The following is a 14,226-nucleotide window of genomic DNA, read 5'->3' as shown; positions in this document are numbered from 1 at the left end:
TCAAATACGAAATTTGGAACGATTCCTTTAAATAATGCCGCTAAAATCATCAAAATACCGAATATCGGGGGGTACCGTTATATGGGGGCTATATGAAGACTTGAACCTGCACAGATAATTTTCTGTCTTAGGCTGTAGTATCTATTACGAACTTCAAATGCTAAATTTGAAACAATTCCGGTGAATAATGTCGTTAAAATCATCAAAATACCGAATATCGGGAGGTACCGTTATATGGGGGCTATATGATAACTTGGACCTACATGGCCCATTTACGAACTTAACCTGCCTATTGGCAAAATATACATGTGTGCAAAATTTTAGCCTTCTATCTCTATTTTTTCGAAAGATAGCGTGATTACAACTGACAGACAGACAGACAGACACACAGGCAGACAGACGGACATAGCTAAATCGTCTTAGAATTTTATGCTGATCAAGTATATATATACATACTTTGTTGGGTCTGACATGAGTATTTCGAGAAGTTACAAACGGAATGACAAAATTAATATACCCTCCATATTATGGTGGAGGGTATAAAAATTATTATTTCGGAATGACGTCATTTGTCCCCGACAGCGTATAGTTACTTTTCACGCCGTTGTAAGACCCCAATATATGCTTAAATTAGCTCAATTTACTTCCAGTTTCGATTAATTATGAAGATACCTGCATAATTCTACAATGGCTGAGGTGTAGATTTTCTATAACGGTAAATGCTGAAGTTCATCCAGATATGCAAAACTTCTAACGGGAATTATCGAAATAAATTAATTCAAATTTCATTTCATGAAAACGGGATTTTTATAGCCAAAATCATTTCTCTTGCCCCCCTGCATAATTATGCAATAGCTATAAATTATTAACTTTTTTCGCACAAATTTAAAAATGATATTTTTTCTTTGTTGATGAGAATAACAGAAAACACACATAACACGAGACCTATATTCTAACCTTGATATTGATATGAAATAAAAAACAGCGCAGGCAATAAAAATAAATAACGAAAAAAAAAAATACAATTCTAAACTAAATTTTATAATGGAATGCGCATAATTATAACAAAAAAAAAAACAAACAATTTAAATGCAAAAACCAGAAAATAAATTTAAATTGAATAATTTGCAAAGTGCATAACACCGAGCAAAATAAAGATGAGGGGGAAGAGGGGAAAAAGTTCAATAGCAGCCGTAGATTGCAGATTAAAAGCATTAGCCAGGGTTGGGATCACCATGTACGCCATGACCATTTGGAAATATATACGAAACATTTTCAAAATCATCCTCGATCACGATGCCATTCATTGCTCTAAGGCATATTTGTGTTTATACCCTACACCACAAGGTGGTCAGGGTATTATGTCTTTGTGCATTTGTTTGTAACAGGCAAAAGGAAACGAGATAGACCCACAGTTCCTTTTGATGATCTACATAGAATCATATTCTGAGTCGATTTATGCATGTCCGTCCGTCCGTCCGTCTGTCCATGTATTTTTTTAAACACAGTACAGGTCGCATTTATTGCCCGATCCAGATGAAATTTTGCACAGATCATTTGTTTGGCCCAAGGACGAACCCTATTGAAATTGGCGATAGTCGGTCAAAATTTAGATATATATATCTTCGTCCGATTTGCCTTTCATTGTGCACCAAAGTTGTAATATTAGTCCGAATAGTATGGAATTTGGCACGTACGATCAGATTGGACCTCAAAATAAGTATGCCAAATTTGATCGAAATCAATTCAGATATAGCTATAGCTCCCATATATATTGTTCATCCGATTTGTTATTTTTGTCCTCCGCAGCCGTAATATGCACTCTGTAACAACAATATTTGGGGAAATATATCAAATACAGCTCAGAAATACATTTGCTAAATTTTATCGATATCGGTTCAGATTTGGATATAGCTCCCATATATAACTTCGTCCGATTTACCTTTGATTGTGCACCAAATGTCTAATATTTGCCCAAATGGGATAAAATTTGGCACCTACAACCGAATTGAGACTAGAAGCTAGTATGTCAAATTTGGTGAAGATCGGTTCAAATATAGCTATAGCTCCCATATATACTGTTCATCCGATTTGTTATATTTGTTACCCACAGCCGTAATACGCACTCCGTAACAACGATATTCAGGGAAATATATCAAATACAGCTCAGAAATATCTTTGCCAAATTTTATCGAGATCGGTTCCGATTTGGATATAGCTCCCATACATATTTTTATCCGATTTTAAACTAATTGTGCACCAAATGGGCAATACAAAACCGAATTTAAAAATACAAAAGCTTCGGCATATTTAGTCCTTTAAATTATAATTATAATCATAGCGTGTAGGATTGAATTCTCCAATAAAAACTTTTAATTGTTATGCGGAGCCCTACTAAATTAGCGAAGTGGTGTAGGGTATCATAAAGTCGGCCCCGACCGACTTTAAGACTTTCTTTACTTGTTTTCATTTATGAATGACTTGCAGCCATACAAATCGAACTATCTATCAATCATCCCCCCCCCCCTCACGCCAACCCATCCCCATCTCGCTATTGATATTTAATTGAATGCAAAACTTGTGTTGATTTTGTAATTTGTTTTGCCATTTTTAGAACACACACACACACAGCTTGTTAATATTCATATCTGCTGATGTTGTTGCTTTTGTTATTTGTTATACGGAACAGCCTCCTCACGAGATTTGATAACAGCCCATGCATGGGTATCTTCAACGATTGCGCATTTGACACGTAATTGCTTCGCAAATATGAATTGGCATAAGTTGAGTTTAGGGGCTGTGCTCGGATTGACTTGAAATTTATACTACAGGTAGGTATTTTTAAACTGATTACGGCAATATAAATTTTTTGTGGGGGAAATAACCGGTTACCCGGTTATTGGACCCGAAAGTTCAGATACAATGTTCGGTTTTTATCCGGTTCCACTGAACCGATACAAACAAAATGGGTATCATTGGAAAGCTTATGAAAATACCTATCCAACAAGTGGTCACATGAACCGGTTACAAGAACCGGTTCCAGAGTAATGCAAGAAAATTGATATTTTTTACCAGTACTTTTTGAAAAACCCATAAAAACTCGAAAATTGACCCATTATAGGGTCTTAAAATCACAATATTATAGCTAACACTATTGCCTTTCCAAAATGGTGTCATATGTGTTGATATCTTTTGTAATTCCGAAGATATTGGCTTTTAAAGTTGTTACTTATGAAAGTAGTATGAGTGAAGCCAAGTTTTATGTCGGGTTTAACGTTCTTGTTAATCTGCTTTGTTTTTAATTTGGTGTTGTTAGAATATTATGGATCGCGTAGTCGGTGTTGGACATATCCCAGAGGAGAAAATCTTAAGCCCCGGCCGAAGGCCGGCTACTTACAAAAATTACAATTTTTAGAAAAACTATGGATCGCGTAGCCGGTGTTGGACATACCCCAGAGGAGAAAATCTTAAGCCCCGGCCGAAGGCCGGCTACTTTCGAAAACTACAGTTTTTAGGAAACTATTGATCGCGTAGCCGGTGTTGGACATACCCCAGAGGAGAAAATCTTAAGCCCCGGCCGAAGGCCGGCTACTTACAAAAATTACAATTTTTAGAAAAATTAGCGATCGCGTAGCCGGTGTTGGACATACCCCAGAGGAGAAAATCTCAAGCCCCGGCCGAAGGCCGGCTACCTACGAAGATTACGATGTTTAGAAAAACTAGCGATCGCGTAGCCGGTGTAGGACATACCCCAGAGGAGAAAATCTCAAGCCCCGGCCGAAGGCCGGCTACCTACAAAGATTACGATGTTAAGAAAAACTAGCGATCGCGTAGCCGGTGTTGGACATACCCCAGAGAAGAAAATCTCAAACCCCGGCCGAAGGCCGGCTGTTTAAAAATGCTATAGAGGTTAGATACATTTGACTGGAGAAAAAATTGCAAATTAATGACTTCTATCACTAATATCTTCGGAACTACAAAAGATATCAACATGTATGATACCATTTTGGAAAGGCAATATTGTTGGCTATAATACGGTATGTAGATTTTAATACCTTATAATGGGTCCATTTTTGAGTTTTTATGGGTTTTTCAAAAAGTACTGGTAAAAAATATCAATTTTCTTGCATTACTCTGGAACCGGTTCTTGTAACCGGTTCATGTGACCACTTGTTGGATAGGTATTTTCATAAGCTTTCCAATGATACCCATTTTGTTTGTATCGGTTCAGTGGAACCGGATAAAAACCGAACATTGTATCTGAACTTTCGGGTCCAATAACCGGGTAACCGGTTATTTCCCCCACAAAAAATTTATATTGCCGTAATCAGTTTAAAAATACCTACCTGTGGTAAAAATTTCAAAATGATCAGAGCACAGCCCCTAAACTCAACTTGCTCCTATGAATTAAATTCAAAACGTGTCTTTTGTATGGCATTGTAACAACTACAACTACAACTACAGCAACAATTTATGTAACAGAGACATTGAAATATTTTTTTATGATTGCGAATATATAAAACAAAAATGGATAAAGTCTTCAAAAACGGCCAGGTTTATGGAGGAAAGAACTAACTACGATAAACTCCACCTACTTCGTCAGCCAAAAGTTCACCATAAAATTTTAGATTCATTCCAATATTTCGTGTTAGGACTTTTTAGTACTCAAAATCCTCAATTTGAAAAAAAAATGTTAATCAAAACTTCGTACATTGTCCGAAAATATTAGACTTGCAAGATTAACTAGTAAAAAAGCTGTAACTTCGGCCGGGCCAAACTTTGAATACCATCCACCAATTGGGAACAAATTTGGCAATTCTCAAAATAAATTAAATTCGTTAAAAATTCTTTTAAAATCTTAAAAATACCGAATGTAGCTGTCATATTAGGGTCTATACGACGACGTGGACCTGCAAAGGTAAAATTTTTCATAAGCCACTACAATTTTGCGAAATTTAAAAAAAAATGGTAATAATGTAGATGAAATCATCAAAATACCGAATATCGGGAGGTACCGTTATATGGAGGCTTTACGAAGAGGTGGACCTGCACAGGTAATTTTCTGTCTTAGGCTGTAGTATCCATTGCGAACTTCAAATACCAAATTTGAAACAATTCTGGTGAAAAAATGTCCATAAAATCATTAAAATACCGAATATCGGGAGGTACCGTTATATGGGAGCTCTACGAAGATGTGGACCTGCACAGACAATTTTCTGTCTTAGACTGTAGTATCCATTATGGACTTCAAATTCCAAATTTGAAACAATTCTGGTGAAAAAATGTCCATAAAATCATTAAAATACCGAATATCGGGAGGTACCGTTATATTGGGGCTATACCAAAACGTAGACCTACATGGTCCATTTTCAATACCAAAAGTCCTGCAGACATAACATACATTTGAGTAAAATTTTATCAATCTACTTCAATTCGTTCGGAAGCTAGAGGGATTTCCACAGACGGACGGACATCGCTAAATCGACTTTGAATTTTATGCTGATCAAGAATATATGTACTTTTTGGGGTCTAAAATGTGTATTTCGAGATGTTACAAACGGGATGACAAACTTAATATACCCTCCATACTATGGTAGAGGGTATAAAAATATTATTCAAGTTTCTTTCCTTTTTCGGAAATAATAAAAAGAAACTGTTAACCTTTTACACCAAAAACACTTCAAAATCTCCCATTTTGGAATTTCCCGAAGAGGACATTTGCCAAAGCATTGCACAATGGACCCACATTCAATTTATCTGTCTGTCATAAAATAATTCAACGTATCCATTTCTAAAAACCCTTAAAACCAAGACGGGCCTGAAAGTCAAATTTCAGAATTTCAGCCCTTACCCTTCGCCAAATACAAAATTTTGTTCGATTTAGTACTTTTCGAACAAATAAAGTACGCATTTCCAATTTCCTCCAAATATCAACCTCAAATACCAATATCATAATTTCAACATTGCAGTTCTCTCCATTCACCCAATAGCAAATTTAGTACTATTAAGTACTTTTCGTATAATTATAGCAAATATTACCAAAAAAAAAAAAAAAAAAAAAAAAAAAAAAAAAAAAAAAACACCTTCATATCTCAATTCTAGATAACAACAGAGGCCCCAATATCAAATTTCGGGATTCCAGCTCAATCCCTTCATCATATACACAACTCTAGTACTATTTAGTACTTTTCGTACATATATATCGTACAGATTTCCAAAACCACATCCATATCTTACCCACAGACACCAACAGTGGCATATATATCTATAGCTCTATTCCTACACCCAATACCAAATTTAGAACTATTTAGTACTTTTCGTACATATATATCGTACAGATTTCCATAACCACTTCCATATCTTACCCACAGATACCAACAGTGACATCTATATTAAATGTCAGCTCTATTCCTACACCCAATACCAAATTAAGAACTATTTAGTACATTTCGTACAATTATAGTACACAATTTCAAAACCACTGCCATTTCTCAATTCTAGGTACCAACTGAGTCCTTAATATCAAATTTCAGGGTTCCAGCTCAACCCCTTCACCCTATACCAAATGTAGTACAGTTTAGTACTTGTCGTACAATTATAGTACTCAGTACTCCGAAAACACTTCCATATCTCAATTCCCAATAGCAACAGTGACTTCAATATCAAAATTCTGGATTCCAGCTCTATCCCTTCAACCAATACCAAATATAGTACAATTTCGTGTTTTTTCATACATTTTCATAACCACTTTCAGATCCTAATTCCAGATAGGCCAGAGACCTGCTTTATCCCTCCACTCAATATCAAATTTAGTACCATCTAGTACTTTTCGTATAATTATAGTATACATTTCCGAAACTTCCTCCATATCTCAATTCTATACACCAACAGAGTCCTCAATATCAAATTTGAGGATTCCAGCTCTATTCCTTCAACCAATACCAAATTTAGTACTATTTCGTGCTTTTCGTACAATTATAGTACACACCTCCATATCTTAACTCTAGATACCAGTAGAGTCCTAAATATCAAATTTGAAGCTCTCAGGCCTATGTATTCACCCAATACCAAATTTAGTACTATTCAGTGCTTTTGGTACAATTATAGTACACATTTTCAAACCCACCTTCATATCTCAATTCCAGATGGCCACATTGACCTCAATATCAAATGCTGCTGAATTACAGTTCTATCCCTTCACCCAATACCAAATTTAGTGCCATTTAGAACTTTTCGTACAATTATAGTACACAATTCCAAACCACAGTCAAATTTCCAACACATATACCAACAGTGATACCTATATTAAATTTCAATACGAAAATAAAGTACAATATGGTACTTTTCGTACAATTATACTACACATTTCCGAAACCAACTCCATATGTCTAGGATACGAATGACAAGCTACCCTGATATCAAATTTTCAAGAAATATCTCTTCACCCAATACCAAATTGTACCAATTATAGTACTATTTAGTATTTTTCGTACACTTGTCTTACACATTTCCAAAATCGTATCTTTATCACAAATTTATCACCAACAGGGATCCCAATACAACATTTCAAATTCCCAGCTTCATCCGTTCAACCTAAACCAAATTGTTCTAATTTAGTACCATTTAGTACAGTGCGCTTAGTACACATTTCCAAAACCACTTTTGTATATCAAACTTATTATCCAAACTTGATTCTCATACCAAATGTCAAGTTTTAAGCTCTATCCGCTCACATAATACCAGAAGTTTAGTACTATTTTAGAACAATTCGTAACATTAAAGTTTGGATTTCCAAAAACCCTTTTGTGAGTGTATCCTGCACTCCCTCAGTGACATTTATTCCAATTTTCAGAATTCGAGCTTATTCCGCTTGTTCAATGCAAAGTATTCAACTTTTAGTACATTTCGTACAATTTTAGTACAGATGTCCAAAAAACCTAGCCTATTCACACGTCTACGCTGCAATACTAACCCTCGTACAAAAATGTCTTAAAATGTAAAACCCTCTACTTAAAACATTCAGGAATGGTCCCTGAAAAAGAAAACCTCAAAACTTCACGACTAGTCTTAAAATATTTCTTTTAAAATCTAAAAATCGTTCTTGAAATATAAAAAAACATATTCTTAAATAACCATGAATTCAGGCCTAAAAGTCATTTGAGTTCTAAAATCTTCCCAATCCCGATCATTTACTAAACGCTGAAAAAATAGACATAAAATTAGCAGGATTTTAGTATTAAAAAAATACTTTCAAATTCTTTAAAAAAAAATTCCTAAAATATAAAACCATATTCTTAAAATGTCCGAAAATGTTCACCATAATGTTCAATATATTTATTTTAAAATCAAAAAAAAAATCTTAAAATATAGAACAGCATGCTTAAAATATCTACGAATGTAGCTCTGATAGTTCTTGAACAAATAATGGATTTAAGAATAAAGTTCTTTGAATTCAAGAAATAATAAATAAATAATTAACCTCTAGGATGCATATTTCTAAAAATCTTAAAATCTAGTTTCTAAAAGTTTCCAATCAAATAAATTTGCTTCTAAACAATTTTCCGTTTTGTCCTTTTTTTATTTTTAGTTCGTTTGCATGGGCGGGACACCAAATCGTATGGAGAACTTTGCACATTTCATTATGAATGAAATCGGCTACAAATTACCTGCAGGCACGATGTTGCAGGACATTAGCGCCTACTCGTATCGGTATTCGATGTACAAAGTTGGACCAGTGCTTTGCGTCAGTCACGGCATGGGAACGCCCTCTATTTGCATTCTGATGCACGAAATGATCAAACTGATGCATCATGCCAAGTGCCAAGACCCGATCTTCATACGTATTGGCACTTGTGGTGGCATTGGTGTAGAGGGTGGCACTGTCATCATCACCGAGAATGCTCTGGACGGTCAATTAAGGAATTCTCATGAATTTGTAAGTTAGACAACAACAACAACAACAACAAAAGAAAATTTAAATGAATTACAACAACTGAAATGTCTTTAATTTATTTTCCAGACCATTTTGGGTAAAGTCGTTCATCGCCCCGCCAAATTGGACAAGAAGTTGGCTCGTGAACTTAAGGCCTTGGCCAGTCCCGATGATCCCTATGATACCATAATTGGCAAGACATTGTGCACCAATGATTTCTATGAAGGTTGGTTAAAAAAAAAACGAACTGGATTTTGGAATAAAAATAACCCTTGATGTTATTCTCTCCTTAGGTCAAGGCCGTTTGGACGGAGCATTCTGTGATTTTTCCGAAGCCGATAAAATGGAATATTTACAAAAACTCGCCGACAATGGTGTCGTCAATATTGAAATGGAGAGTACCATTTTTGCTGCCCTTACATATCATGCTGGCATCAAGGCTGCCGTTGTCTGTGTAGCCTTGCTGAATCGTCTCAACGGTGATCAGGTAAGAATGCGATGGTGACCAATTTAGTTGCTTCTACTTTTCCATTTTAACTTTTATCACAGGAATATACAATTTATATAAATTTATTTTCATTGCGGCAAATCGTTGTGGAGTTTGTGTTCTAAATAAGTTTCTTTGTTTTAAGGAATTAGGTTTTTTTTTTGTGAAGAGAGATAAGTTGTAGTTGTTTCCAACACCACCTACATTTCTCAATCCCTGACCTCAATAAAAAAATTTCGCGATTCCATCTGCATCCATTCACTCAATATCCAATTTAGTACCACCTAGTACTTTTGGAACAATTATAGTACACATTTCCAAAACCAGCACCTTCTGTGTACCGAAGGCACCAACAGAGACATCAATATCAAATTTCAGGATTCCAGTCCTATTCCTTTATCCAATACCAATTTTTTTACTGTTATAGTTAACATTTCCAAAACAACATTAAGATCTCAAATCCAGATCTCAATATCAAATTTCAGGATTCCAGCTCTATCCCTTAACTCAATACCCAATTTAGTACCACTTAGTGCATTCCACATACCCACAGAGACCTCAAAATGTAAATATGACGATTCCAGACCTATCCCTTCACCCAAAACCAAATTTAGTACCATTTAGTGCGTACAAATTTAGGAGGCATCAATTTTCAATAATCTAAAAATAAAATTTCAGAATTTTATGTCTATCTCTTCACATAATACTAAATATTTATTCAGTACTTCTCATACAATTATAGTTCACATTTCCGAAACCACCTCCATATGTCCAGGCTGCACGTGAACAGCGACCCTAATATTAAATTTCAGATTTCAAGTACTATTTGTTCTTACAAATACAAATTGTACAAAATTTTAGTACCCATAAGTACGTATTTCTAAAACTTCCTACATTCCGCAATCCTACCCGCCAATAGTAATCTTAAATCCAAATTTAAAGATATCAGCTCTATCGGTTCACCCAAATCCAAATTGTACATAATTAAGTACATATAAGTACATATTTTAAAAACTACTTCCATATCCACGTTTTACACTTCGACAGTAATCTTATTTCAAAATTTCGGGATATCAATTCTATTGGATTACCCAAATCCAAGATGAACCGAATTTAGTACCATTTAGTACACATAAGTTCGAATTTACAAAGTTTCCTATATACCTGAGTTCTACAATGCAAGATTAATCTTATTTCCAAATTTCAGGATATTAACTCTATTGGTTCACCCAAATCAAAATATTACCAAATATTGTATCATTTAGTACTTTTTGGACAAATAAATACAAATTTCAAAACCTACCTCCATAACCCAATCCTACACTCATCCAGCAATCTTAATTTCATATTGCTAAATTTAAATTGTACGAAATTTAGTACCGTTGGGTGCTTCCGTTTAATACATTTCCAAAACAACTTTCAACCGTGATTCCCATTCCAAATTTCAAGTTTCACATGATACGAAATTGTACCAATTGTAGTACATTTTAGTACTCATTGTACGAATTTCTGAAAACCCTTTGGTACATCCATCATACTCTCCCATCAGTGACTCTCATTCGAATTCGATCTCATTCCGTTTGTCCAATGCTAGGCATTCAATCTTTAGTACATTTTAGTACTTCCCGTACCCGTTTAGTACGAGTTTCCAAAAACCCCGACTTGAGCAAAATTTCAAGATTCAAGCTTCAGCAGTTTCGCCTTGATTCTCCGTCAGTCAGTCAGTCAGACAATTATTTCACTACTCACTTATATATAGCACTTATATTGTCCACGCTTTGGTATAGCCCCCATGTAACGGTAGCTCCCGATATTCGGTATTTTGATGATTTTTGCCACACTTTTTCACGGATTTGTCTGAAAATTGGTATTTCCAGGTCATAATGGGTCCTAGTTCGTGCGGCGAAACATTGTATGTATAGGTCCACGCTTTGGTATAGCCCCCATGTAATGGTACCTCCCGACATTCGGTATTTTGATGATTTTTGTCGCATTTTATCACGGATTTGTTTAAATATTGGAATTTGTTGGTCATAATGAATTCTAGAACCGTTGGCGACATATTGTATGTATAGGTCCACGTTTTTATATAGCCCCATATAGCGGATCCTCGCGATATTCGGTATTTTAATGATTTTTGCCACATTTTCCCACGAATATGTCTACAAATTGGTATTTGTTGGTTCTAGTGTTTCCATTACCCTAAGGTGGAGGGCATTAAAAATTCGGCCCGGCCGAACCTAATGTTTTTTTACTTGTTTTTTTTTTTTTTTTTAATTTAAATGAATGAAAGCAAAAATGTCGGAAATGGCATCAAATTTTGGAATAAGTTTAGATTTTTTCGAATTGGTCACCTTTGGCACGAATATTGGCCAATGAAACCGTCACACGCTTCCCCAATATTGCTCTGCGGTATTTTGGCCCATTCCCGGCGAAGCGCTTGCTTGAGGTGATCGACACTTTGGTATTTTTTAGTGCCAACCTTGCTTTCCAAAATACTCCAGACACAATAGTCCAACGGATTGGTATCCGGAGATTTTGGTGGCCATTGTGCGCTGGAAATGAAGCGAGGAACCTAATTTTGTAACCATTCTTGTGTGGCGCGTGTAGAGCGACCATCGGCTGTTAGGGCGACCCACACCATCAACATGTTTGGCGCTTGAGTTCTGGTGGTCAACCGAAGATGCACATTTTCAGCTGACCTCTTTGGCCAGTAAATACGATCATTTTGTTTGTTTACAAACTGCTGGACAACGAATGTTTTTTTATCGGAGAAAACCAAATTTGGCAGTTCATTACTTTCGGCCGAGCGAAGCAACTCTTTAGCTCTTTTGAGTCTATTTTCTTTATGTTGCGGCGTAAGTTCTTGCATCTTTTTGGAATTTCAATGCCTTTATCTCGAGCTCATTTTCACGAGCCATTGGCCATTTTTCGGCCACTGCGACGCGGGTTTCGATCAAGTCGTTTCTTTACAGAGTTGTCCATATTCGACGGACCCAACTGGCAACGCCATAACTTTTGACAGAGATGTCACAACGCTTAATGACATACCGCGTTTGAAGCGTCAGTCCAAGCAGATTTTTACCATGAACCAATACCCGCCACGCGAAATAGTTGAAATTTACATTCAACAGAAGAAGTCAATTGTGAAAACTCAACGTGCTTTTAAAACATTAAAAAATGCGAGAAGTGCGCCTTCTAAGAACACCATTAAGCGTTTATACGAAAAATTTTCGACTGGTAAGGCTCTTTCTAATCCGAAGAGGCCATATAAAAGTCGACCAAGGCGATCGGCCGAGAATATCGCTGCCGTACGACCCAGTGTTGAGAGATCCCCAAGAACATCCCAAAAACGCCGTTCTCAGCAGTTGGGCATGGCTCGGTCCACTTTACAACGGATTATTCGCATTGATTTGCATTTGTTCCCGTACAAAATTCAATTGACGCAAAGAATGTTGCCTGCCCCTGGAATGGGCCCAAAGAGTCATGGGTCCGTCGAATATGGGCAACCCTATAGCCTTTCTTTTAAGTTTAACATTTTTGTTGGGAACTCCAAGTGAAACCATTTCGAAATTGTGCTAAAAAGTTGTATATGCCTGTAGCTTGTATCCGAAATAGATTTTGTTTTATTTTTCAAATTCTGTAATATTTCAATTGTTTTTTTGTTTTTAATTGTCTTTTCCAGGTCAATTCCCCCAAAGAAGTTATGAATGAATGGCAGACACGGCCACAAATTCTTGTAGCGCGATATATACGCAAAGTATTAGCCCAAAAGGGTCAACTGAAGAGTCTATTCAATGCTCAAGGATCGATTAAGTCACCCAGACGTTATAAGCTGGTACAACAGGAATCTCAGGCCCACGAATAGAGGAGATGACAGACAGGCAGACAAACTCACCATATATATACACTAAAACTACAACTTTATATATTTTTTCAAATCTCTAAAACTATACATGCCTAGTGTTATTTATATATATATGAAAAAAGTTAAATTATTCACTTGCATACAGACATGTGTACTTATTATAAAACAAAAAAAAAACACTAAAAATTATGTATATTTGCATACATAGATGTGTGAACTATGAAGAGCGGCAAGGCGAAATATTGAAGGCGAAATATTGATTGAAGGACATATATATATATATATATATATATACAAAGCAAAACTAACCAACACATATACACACACACACATAGACAAATATAAATAGAAAAAACCAAAAAATATTCTTTTGTAGACCTAAGTATGTTGAATTATACCTTCAAACTAATGAGATATCTGGATATCTATCTACACATAAATACCTACAAACAAATAAAAAAAGTATATGCATATACAAACATACATATATATACCTACATATAAATAGTTTTATCTTTACTCTTAACAAGAAAAATGAAAACAAATCTATTCTGGAAACCACCACAAATTTGAAAAAAAAACAAAAAAAAAATGAAAAAATTAATGAAAACTAACACCCACACATTATGATATGTAAAATATGAAAAAAAAAAGAAATTATATATTGAAAAAGAGCAAAAAAAAAATAATCGCTTTTAAACCCATTTTCACAAGGCTCTTGTCACAATGGATGGCTGAAATCCAATACCCCAGCAATGATGGCTGATAGAGAGAATATTCTCATTTCAAAGGCGAAGGTCATTTCAAAAGGGTTAACGAAAAAAATTCAAGTTCTTTTTAGGCGAAATGGACCGAAATGAGTAGATGAAAAAATCAAAAATGAATCAATGAATATTTCCCACAGAACAGAATGTCGCACAGGCCTCTAAATCACGAGGT

General features: G+C 35.5%; 1 protein-coding gene across 1 annotated transcript in view; it reads left to right on the top strand.

Moving 5' to 3' along the window:
- LOC101896681 (uridine phosphorylase 1) overlaps positions 1 to 13,581 on the top strand; it is a 39,141-nt gene extending 25,560 nt beyond the window's left edge. The window contains exons 3-6 of the mRNA XM_059118816.1: positions 8,588 to 8,935; positions 9,020 to 9,158; positions 9,226 to 9,419; positions 13,105 to 13,581. Coding sequence (XP_058974799.1) covers positions 8,588 to 8,935; positions 9,020 to 9,158; positions 9,226 to 9,419; positions 13,105 to 13,287 — 864 coding nt within the window. The 3' untranslated portion in view covers positions 13,288 to 13,581. The remainder of the gene's footprint in view (positions 1 to 8,587; positions 8,936 to 9,019; positions 9,159 to 9,225; positions 9,420 to 13,104) is intronic.
- Positions 13,582 to 14,226: the final 645 nt, after the last annotated feature.

The sequence above is a fragment of the Musca domestica genome, unplaced genomic scaffold (assembly GCF_030504385.1).
Source record: "Musca domestica strain aabys unplaced genomic scaffold, Musca_domestica.polishedcontigs.V.1.1 1, whole genome shotgun sequence".
Lineage (NCBI taxonomy): Eukaryota > Metazoa > Arthropoda > Insecta > Diptera > Muscidae > Musca > Musca domestica.
This window is presented reverse-complemented; position numbering and strand designations above follow the sequence as displayed.